The sequence below is a fragment of the Seriola lalandi genome, unplaced genomic scaffold, assembly GCF_002814215.2.
Source record: "Seriola lalandi dorsalis isolate HSWRI2012SDOR001 ecotype SW California unplaced genomic scaffold, Sedor1 jcf7180002054893, whole genome shotgun sequence".
Taxonomy (NCBI): Eukaryota; Metazoa; Chordata; class Actinopteri; order Carangiformes; family Carangidae; genus Seriola; species Seriola lalandi.
The window spans coordinates 2,665,030-2,675,828 of NW_019525445.1; the positions used below are offsets into that span (position 1 = coordinate 2,665,030).

The following is a 10,799-nucleotide window of genomic DNA, read 5'->3' on the forward strand; positions in this document are numbered from 1 at the left end:
GCATAGGATTTATTTCCAAACAGTGTAGCCTACTATACACTGTTCACCATAGTGTGCATTAGTAAAGTTTGTTAGAGGAAACTTAAAGGAAGTAACACCTACATTTGATATCTTCAAGTTCTGTTAAAAACCACAGCTATTTTCTGTACTCTGTGTCACTGCTCAGGCGCAGAGTTTATTCAAAGAAATAATAAAAGATCAAAGATGGTTAGAAGAGGTAGAGCGAGAGATATGGTTATGCTGTGGTAGTCTGAATCAACACAGTCAGGATGAATTGAGCTTTATTTGTTTCAGCCATGATTTGATGCTCAATATTGAAGTATGTGAAGAGAGTCATTCACCAATAACAATCATGTAGCCCACTCAAAACTCTCACAGACGAAACTCACTTTACATGTGGTGTAAAGAGTAAAAGACAATAGTTTAGAGTGTGTTCTGTTGCAGTTAGAATCTTGCTGACACCCTGTGGAGCCAGATTGCCACATTAAAAAAAAATATGCATGGTAAGGCTATACTTTTGAGCATTCAAGATCTTAATCCTCAATTGATGCACCGTGGCCATTTCCAAAGTAGCTCATGTGGACTATTACAGTTTTAACATAATGTGACTGCGTGTGCACACCAGCCTAGTATTTAAACAACCACACAAAGGTTAACACAGACTGACTGTTTTTTTTTATTGCATGATCACTGTCTAGTTACACAAGTGCTTTTGGCTCTATCTTGTGTTCAAAAATGATCTCAGCACTGCTCTCAGCTTGTACTTCGGTTCTCCGAGTACCTGAAAGAACAACATACTTTCTCCAGAACTAACCCACAAGCTACACCTTTATATTTTAGTCACTGACCAAATACTAATTACAAACCAAAATGCAGAAGACTTTCCACTTTTTTCTGGTATGGTAGAAACCTGAAACAATATTATACTATTGTTATGCACCGTTGCTTTTTTCTCTATTTGATCTTAGTTTAATTGTTTGTGATGGTTAAACAGGCAGGAAGCAAAATTTCTTATTTATGAATCATATCAATGTTTATTTAAAAATGCATGTAAAAGTTTTTATGACAATTATGGTGGCTGTGGAAAGTATTCAGACCCTTAACTTTTTACACACTTTGTTTTAAATTAAATTTAAAAAAAAAAAAATTTAAAAGTTTTATACATCTGTATTTGGGCAGTTCCTCCCATTCTTCTGGATAGATCCTCTCAAGCTCTATCAGAATTGATGGGAAGTATCTTTGAAAACCCATTATCAGGTTTCTCCTCAGATGTGGCTGCATTGTGTTTAAGTCTGGGCATTTGTTTGGCCTCTCGAAGACAGTCACAGACTTGTCCTAATGCCAATCCAGCATTTTCTTAGCTGTGTGCTTCGGGTCATTGTCATGCTGAAAGATAAACTGTCACATGCACTCTGGAGCAGGTTTTCTTCAAGGATCTCCCTACATTTTGCTGTTTATCGATCCCTCAATTCTGATCAGTTTCCTTGTTGCTGAAAAGCACCCCCACAGCATGATGCTGCCACCATCAGGCTTCACTGTAGTCATGGTATTAGCTGGGTGATGAGCAGTGCGTGGTGTTTCTCTGCTCAAAGGTTTCAATTTTTATCTAATCAGAACAGAGAATAATTTTCCTTATACTCTCAGAGTCCTTTAAATGTGTTTGCTACAACATAATGAAGTGTGCAAAAGGTGAATGGGGTCTGAATCCTTTGTAAGGTGTTTATAATATAAAAAGTTAAAAAATTATTTACAATGCTGCACATAGTTACAAAGTAAATCACTTAAAGTAACAGAATTAAAGCAGATACATTTTACAAGTGAATACAAGAATATTTAGTAACTTTTTAAAAATCAAAATCCACAATTTTAAAATGATAGCACAGATAAGAGGCAATAGGAAGTACTTACCATGAAACAGTCTAGTGCGCAATATAGATATGGCAGTAAATACCCCAATCATACAAACACTGGGTATGCAACTGTAGGTGGACTTACATAACACTAACCTTATTACATAATGCATTAGGTGGCAATATAGTGGAGAAGTTGTTCCATCATGAAGGCTAGGCAATATCCTGCAGCAAATGACTGGGTATTTTTACTTTTATTGTTTATTTTCTATATTAACACATAGTCAATGATGCTCTAAAGTCAAAACATCTCCAGAGAGATCAGTGTAAGGCTAAGGTTGGCTCATCTTTAATGTTGTTGGAGAAAAAAACGATGCCTTCTGATCCTAGTTCGGTCTGGTTTGCCTTGTGGTCTGCATCACTAAAACGACACAGTGAGCAATCGAATCTGCAGAATTACACGAAAGAAGCAAAATGAAAAAGAGACTCGACATTCATCTGACCGTGATAACCTTTGTTTGTGGTAATACATTTGAGAGTTTTCAAGTTCAAATTAGTTCAGACTTTAATTTTTCTTTTTGACGTTACCAATTTCAAGCAATTTGTGTCATAATTTGAATTAAAAATGAATCTACTGCAGGACTTACTTGAAACATAAATCTATATAGACTCACTCAGGAGCCTGTGATTTAAAATTATTCAAGGGAATGTCAAGTATACTGTACATTGTTAATAATTAAAACATTGGGTAAAATCTGCAAAAATGTAAGTATTGAGACACAAGTAATATGAAAACATGGGAGAACATCTTTCTCTCACCTTAATGATCAGTCTTAGGTCTTGTTTTCTTCTGTACATGGTAGACAGCAAGACACAGAGCCAAAAGAAGTAGAGTGACAGCACCAGCTCTCACAGCCACAATGGAATGACAGACAGAAGCTAAAAAACACAAACAAATACCAATCTCAATTCGTTACTGAGATGATGTAGATATGTCATTCTCATTGCCTCAAAGATCTTTCTGAAATATTTCTTGTTCCGTTATATCTTAAACAGATCAAGATTCTACATGTGTATTTGTTATTTACAAGACTCTATTTATATGTCAGGCTGAATCTAAAAGCCAACCCGTTGCATCCAGCTGGAAAATTAATTAGCTTTTTTCGTTTTTAATAAATCAATTTGAAAATATGAAATACCCTGATATATATTAATCAGGAAATGAAATAAGTAAGTAAATAAATTGATAAAAACAGATTCAATACTTTCATAAAATATATTACCTTTGCAGCTTGTAAGGTGGATAAATGTTTCCTTCGTGCTGACATTGTTTCGAGCATTACATGTCAAGATTCCTGTCAGTTGGCCGTGTAAGCTGATGGTAACATTTGGTACACTGGGTGCGTGATGTTTAAGTGTACCCTCAGCTCTGGTCTGTATCAATAAGTTGCCGTCCAAAGTCCAAATGAACTCCACTCCATCTCCCTCAGAGGAGCAGCTGACCTTCATCTGTTCTGATGACAAACACATCTGAGACAAAGCTGGCTCAGACACCGGAGCTGAAAGACAATAATGTAGTCACATGTACACGCAGTACCAGTATTCATATGTTTGATACCAAGAAACAAAGCCAAAAAGAGAAGCAGGGAGGCAACATTTGCTATCAAAGCCACAGTCAAAAGACAAAGTTGGGAAGTTGAACCTTGAAATACAAACATTATCCCAAGTAAGATGATGTAGATTTGCTGAACAATTAATCAAAATATTGAAATGGCAATATGGTCAAGTGCAATATCCAAGTCACAGGAGCTGCAATTTCTTTTCTTTTTTTTTTGATAAACATAGATTTATCAACATACCATAACTAAAGCATTGTGGTGCTACAGAGATGCCCTGGACTACAGATCATATTCTCCAGATGTAAAAGGTTTGATGATGATGTGATATTTGTTTCCTACAAGCCACTCTGAAAATCCCATCATTTTTCTGTTTTCTTTTCAGTGAAATTGAAATGCAAAAATTACCATTTTAACTGAAATTGTGATTCATTTCACAATCACAATATCTGCCAAAATAATTGCGAAATGACTTTTTGTTTTCTTGCATATCGTTCAGCCCTGATGTAGGCCGTAATTTTTAGGGCCTAAATAGGAAAATCGTAAATGTGTTCTCGGTATTTAGACTCTATTAATGCACAAGGTTGTATCTAAAAGCCAACTTGTTGCATCTAGCTGGAAAGTTAGTTTGCTTTTTTCTTATTTAATATATCAATGTAAAAATATGAAATACCAGGGGATTATCTCAGGCATGAAATAAGTAAATAAACAGATAAAAGTAGAATTCAATAATTTCACAAAAAACACTACCTTTGCAGATGGTAAGGTGGATAGATGTTTCCTCTCTGCTGACATTGTTTCGAACATTACAGGTCAAGATTCCTGTCAGTTGGCCGTGTAAGCTGATGGTAACACTGGGTTTGTGTTGTTTATCTGTACTTCCAGGTTTAGTATGTATCAGTAACTGACCGTCTAAAGTCAAAATGAACTCTACTCCATCTCCCTCAGAGGAGCAGCTGACCTTCATCAGTTCTAGTGACAAACACATCTGAGACACAGCTGGCTCAGACACCGGAGCTGAAAGACAAGTTATATAGTCACATTCATACAGTACCAACCCTGCAAACTGGGCAAACTGTTATATATAACTGTCTATATCTATTTCAACTTGAAAAAAACATTTTGAGGTCTGGAAAACTTTCAATGTTGGTTGTTGTCAACTATAAAAACTTTCATCAAATGGAGACTGTATCCAAATGGTAATTAAAGGTGTATAAAAAGTGAATACTGACATGAAAATATTTATATTGTATAATTTCTATATTTATATAAATAACACTGTTTAGAAATTATATAAAGGAATAGTAAGAAAATTCCCAAATGTCGTTCAATATTTGTATAATAAACAAATAAACTCCAGTATATAGGAAACTACAATATTAAAAAAAACAAAAAACAAACTACAAGTTGCACATTTTGTTCTTATCCCGATGTAGATTTACTGTACAATACATATGAGCAAACTTTAACACACAACTACACTTCTGAGACAGACGCAATTTGTTAAGCACATACCTTTTAGGATTAAACATAATTTATTTACTTTGTAATTTAAACAGGTAGCAAGTCCCTCCTTCCCTGAAATGTACACAGTATAGTTGCTGAGTTTAAAATGTTAAACATGTTTTTATTTTTAGCTCTATAGTACATTTTTACATCTACTTGGTGTTCAACGCTTTATTCATATATATATTGTATATATTTTACTTTGTATTTCAATATGGATGTTGATTTTGTGCAATAATAGACCATCAGTGAATCCATGAGTTTCCAACACATAATCTCCAGAGTCATTCATTGTCACTTTTTCAAGCTTAAAGGTTCCATTTGTGAAAAATGCTGAGTGGTCATTGTATTTGCTGTTGATAACTCCTGTATTATTGGTTATCCTTAAAATGCTTTGGGTATTCTTTTTCAGAGTTGTCTGTTTATTTGTACCACTGGGTAGGTAAAAAATCAAAGGCTCCCCAAGTGCTCCAAGACACTGCTGATCTCCAGTGGGTTCAGATAAATTGCATTCCATAGCCCCTGATAGAAACAAAAACAAAATACTCATCAAAACATCATTCTTTTAACTGGCATGTGAAACTTCATTTAAATAAAAATAAAGAGGGGAAAAAAACACCTAGATGTTAAGAAAATATCTCTATTATATAAATATCAACTACTGCATATACATGAGACAGTTCCCCTGCATTAGTTTGCATTAATTACTTGTTTCAGCAATTTCTTTCATTAATTTACTAATTGACAAAATAAGTAACATAACTAATGATATAATAGCTGTTAACTATGATAATAATAATAATAACTCAATATATATTATCATTGAAGTGATTTTAGTCTATACAACTGTACTATTAACTGCACAGTTTGTTTTCATTGAAGTTTACCTTTTGCCAGAGCTGCTGCTGCCAGAATTGTCATGATCATGTAGGTGAAATTCATTTTCTGTTGTAACACAATCAAATTATGTTTAAAACATAGTACATGCCTTCCATATTAAAAAGATGTTTGCTTTCATACGTGGCCTTTTCGTATGGATTATGAAGTGGATTTTTAGTCAAAATTAAGAAGAAAATAAATAAATAAACATTACATAAACATTACCTTGAACAATATGTCTGAATTATATGCATAATGCCTAATTACAGTTTACACTGTATTTAACAATAGCATTTATACACACAAACTGTCACTCACCACTTTTTAAAATAGGACGTCCTCTTTGTGGCTTGTAAATGTTCTACTGACAGCAGGGCGGTGTATTTCTGGTCTTTTATTCTTGCTCTGTGGAGAGAACTGCGAAAGCAATTGTTTGCACTCAGTTAAGTACTATTGAAGCACTACACTGATTTTCTTATTTTTTAATTAGTTTGTATTGTACTCATGTTGATGGCAAAATTAGTGAGGTTCATGTCGTATTCAGATTACAACTGCTGATATTGACTAGAACATAGTTTCTCAATATCAGACCATCGAACATTGGCTGTATTTGGTGCAGAAGTTTGGTATTCTCTGCTGTGTTTGGATTCATATTTCTGAATGATGCATTCTGTGAGCTTATGTGGATGGCAGACTTACCTTTTGAATGTAGTTGCAATTTATGCAGGAGATTTTGGCATAGAAGATTAGACTTAAACAGGATGTCTCAATTGGACGCAGCCTTCTACAAGAAAATATTACGCAGTGGAAGTCAAGCTTTGGTCACTAGTCCCATTTTTGAGGAATAAGGAAGCAGCGTGTAGGGAGAGGATAGAGAGGATGTACCGTGTCTGTAACGTGTAGTTAGTATTATGAGGCAACAACTTTGCAGTCAATGACTACCTGAAGTCTTTGACCCATACACAGTGCCAGCAGTTTATATCTTCCCAGGTGATGGTCTCCCAGGCCTTCACTGCAGCCTCCTTCAGCTCTTGCATGTTATGTGGTCTCTCTGCTTTTAGTCTGGTCTTCAGAAAACAGAATGCATCTTAAACAGATTGAGATTAGGTCATTGACTCCGTCATTCAAGATTGTTCCTCCTCTTCAACGTTAAACGCTCTTTTGTTGCTTTTGCTTTGTGTTTAGGATCATTGTCCTCCTGAATGGTGATATGTTGTGCAAACGAGTTTTAATGCGTTTGGCTGAATCTGAGTGCACAGAATGCTCCTGTATACCGCTGCATTCAGGCTTTTGCTTCCCTCGGAAATGAAATCATCAATAAATGCCGGTGAGCCAGTTCCATTGCCAGCCATACATGTCTGAGCCATAACAGAACCACCACCACCATGTTTGAGAGATGAGGTGGTGGCTGTGGGTCATGAGCAGTTTCTTTTTTTTCCCCACACTTTTCTCTTTGCGTCATTTTAATAGAGGTTGATTTGCCTTTCGTTAGTCCATAGAACTTTGTTTAAACTTAGTTCAAACCCTTGCAGTTTGGACAGTATGTCTTAAAAGGACAATATCTCACACACACACACACACACACACACACACACACTTTCTATAGTGACGTAAACCTTCTCATATTGAAGCTGAAAGATGGTGCTTTTTATTTTTATGTAGTATCCATTATTTTATTTCAAATTGAAGATCAAAAAATATGAAACTGTACAAATACTATTCCAAATACTATTACAGGCTTAGAACACATTCGGTTTAAGTTTTAGTCAACTTGAAACACAAAGACAAGTTAATGGCAAAATTTTGGCAGATATGTAATTTTGAGAGCTTTCTACAATGATGAAGAGTAACCAACTCATCACTTGCACCTGGTTTTTAGTTTAAATTAAAAAGACACTTAGATCTTGAGAAATTACAAAAAATCAAGCAACAATAAATGAAACACTACTTTTTCATACTTTCACAAATGTCAGTATTGGTAGACTCAAATTTAAAACTATCACTCGCAGCTCTTAAAATAAGATGGCAGGGTGGTATATTTCCGTCCTTGTCTTGCTCTGTGGGTAGAATTGAGGAAGTGGCATATTGTGCTCACCCAAACACCAGTGAAGTACAAGCCGCTTGAATTATTTTGCAAATATAAATCTACTGTGCTTCTAATGGTCTTTAGATAAAGACTGTTGACCTAAATTTGTATATCATGCACAACTGGCATCATTTGGTGTATTCTTTAATTGTGAATAATCATGTAACTATCATATCTGTCATGTACTATCATGTACTCTGAGTGTTTAGCTCTAATGTGAATTCTACAGGCCTAGTGAAGAGGGCCTATAACTGTACCTAGTCACCTTATTATACAGTGGACATATCAGATCACTTTAAAATTTTAACCACTTAAAGGAGCATACACCTAATGACATTTTTGCCGCATTTCATTATGAAGATAGAACTGGAAAAGATATTTTTGTTTTTGCATGCCTAGTGGTATGCATGGTCCAGAGATGTCTTTAAAGAAGATTTCAGTCCATTGGTCAACACACAGATGGATAATGATGGATGTCAGGTGGCTATAAGGAAAGAAATGGGCACATGACACACAGACAGGCACAAAGTGAACACACACATGCAGCCTGTGGTGGTGAGGAAACAGGAAGTGGGCATGCAGTAGGACAAGTATAGTTGTTGTGTGAGAGTTGAATTAATGTGCTCTGCTATTTATCAAAAGTTACCATTGAATGTCAGCAAGCACAATTTGTGTGTCAATTCATCCAGTTATCTTTTGATATTTCATGTCGAAGTGGCAGCGTGATGCAGATGTGTAAAGATAAATGGGGACCAGAGGTCTTTCTGACCATCACATTTCTTTCAGAGTGACGCATCGTTGGTTACATTCTCTCATGATCCATGATCCATGCAGCATGTAAAATGCTGACTTGATTCTGACTCCTACTTAAGTTTGCACAATCCTGTCTACTAAATGATATGAATATACTACCAATTCACATTCTCAATTACACATTACACAATTTTATGTACCACACAGACTTTGGCGACCAGAGTTTGGACACCTTGTTTTCTCAGTCACTGTTATGCATATTCAATCAAGATCACAATATGACATGACCTGACCTTAACCAAGTGTTGTGGCTGCCTTAACACACAAGGTTAAGAAGTTAAATCATGCTTTTGTTGCTATTAGTGGCTATTGTAGGAAAATAAATTAACTATGATGTCAGTGAACATGCATCAATGGCTTTGTTACCAACATTTTGCAACTTGCAACATTTCTTCCTTATGTTACTAGAAAAACTAGTCTGCATTGTGTTTCCTTCAAAAGTATTTGCTGTTGCAGATTAGTAGGATATAAATGTCATTTCTATGAGGCATGGTTGGTTTGCAGGCCAGACAATAAACACGCTCACATCATTTATTTGTATGTTGGTTCAAAATACCCAGCTTTTTCTTTTGCTATTTCTGCTGCACTAACAGGAATAGACTGGTGTTTGTGTTTGACTGCAGAGAAAGAATAGAAGATCAAAGAAAACAGACAAAGAAAATTGAGAGAGAGATGTGGTCATGCTGTTGTAGACTGATGTCCGTTGGTTGAATCAATACAGTGAAGACTCACAAATCAAGCTTTCACGTTAGCGTTGACTTGATTCTTGATGTATGGCTTTTTGTATGCCATTTGGTCTAATTACGTGTAATTGTCTATATCAGGGGTCTCAGACTCGCGGGCCAATTGCGGCCCCCAGAACAATATTTTGTGGCCTCCTGCCTGAAATCAAAGTTTTGTGTTAATGCAGCCCGCGTGCTTTTTCTCACATGCATCTGGGCGTTTTATATTTTTTAACACTTGTGGGTTACCGTAGCTCAGGCTCGTGACAACAACGCGAATTAGCAGTTGGTCACTTGTAACATTACATGTTTGGGTCACCGAGTGGAGGGAAAATATATCCTGTCACCTAGTGATATACGGTTTTTGTCAGCCCCAGTCATGTCTTTTTCAAAACCTGCCGCGAAGAGAAAAGTTGGCGATGAGCACAGACAATTTCAGGAGAAGTGGGAGACGGAATATTTTTTTGTTGAGCACAGGGGCATCCCAACGTGTCTAATATGCACGGATAAAGTCGCGGTGCACAAGGAGTATAACATCAGACGTCATTACTCAACTAAACATGCTGAGGAGTATGCAAAATACCTGGGAGATGAGCGAGAGGAGCAGGTCGCCAAACTTAAAACATGTCTACTGAGGCAACAAGATTTTTTCAAGAAAGCAAGCAAAGAGAGTGAAGCGGCTGTCAAAGCTAGCTACGTGGTGAGTGAGATGATTGCTAAGGCAGGAAAGCCATTCAAAGACGGCGAGTTGATCAAACAGTGCATGTTACAGGCATAGGTCAAAGTTCAGGTCCAAACTTAAAGATGAGCATCTTAAAGCCATACTGAGGGTCTCAGTTGCTTCCTCCCTCGAGCCAAATGTGGCTCAGTTGTGTGAGAGGAAGCGCTGCCAAGTCTCTGGCAGCAAAGAGTAGGAGGAAGTAAATGAAGCCTATGTTCTGAAGAACTGTTCATGTTCTGCATGTTCTGACTTGTTAAGATTGAGAAGATTGGATCAGTTGAACTTTTTTTTTGGAATACTTGATGCGGCCCAGCCTCACCCAGACTCTACCTCCAGCGGCCCCTAGGTAAATTGAGTTTGAGACCCCTGTTCTATATAAAACATCATATTAGACTTCCATGTTTGATTTGAGACTCAGCTCAGCTCTGGGGAAAAAAGTGAGGACTGTATAGAAAAAAACAAAACAAACCGTTGCTGCATCAGTGTGAGTATGTATAATTTATCACATACCAAAACACTGCACAGGAGTTTGTAATGCTATGAAACAAGATTTTCTTTTAAACTGTTGAGCAGAGTTATGCTGTTAAAAGATCTACAGCCAATGTG

At 36.4% G+C, this 10,799-nt stretch overlaps 1 protein-coding gene across 1 annotated transcript; it reads right to left on the minus strand.

Annotated features, from left to right (window-relative positions):
• Positions 1 to 1,155: 1,155 nt before the first annotated feature.
• LOC147817784 (uncharacterized) lies at positions 1,156 to 5,952 on the minus strand. Its single transcript, XM_087180155.1, has 6 exons — positions 5,860 to 5,952; positions 5,174 to 5,494; positions 4,217 to 4,483; positions 3,134 to 3,409; positions 2,670 to 2,789; positions 1,156 to 2,298 (listed from the first exon to the last, which is right to left on the minus strand). Exons 1-5 carry the CDS (start codon positions 5,912 to 5,914, stop codon positions 2,671 to 2,673), a joined length of 1,038 nt encoding a protein of 345 aa, XP_087036281.1. The 5' UTR covers positions 5,915 to 5,952; the 3' UTR covers positions 1,156 to 2,298; position 2,670.
• Positions 5,953 to 10,799: the final 4,847 nt, after the last annotated feature.

Bases quoted from the DNA above. Each gene is read 5' to 3' on its own strand.
- LOC147817784 (XM_087180155.1), bottom strand. From the start codon at position 5,914: ATGAATTTCACCTACATGATCATGACAATTCTGGCAGCAGCAGCTCTG. The intron at 4,484-5,173 runs GTAAAATATATA...CTTGTCTTTCAG, and splicing joins CATCCATATTGAAATACAAA to CTCCGGTGTCTGAGCCAGCT. The intron at 3,410-4,216 runs GTAGTGTTTTTT...ATTGTCTTTCAG, and splicing joins CCACCTTACCATCTGCAAAG to CTCCGGTGTCTGAGCCAGCT.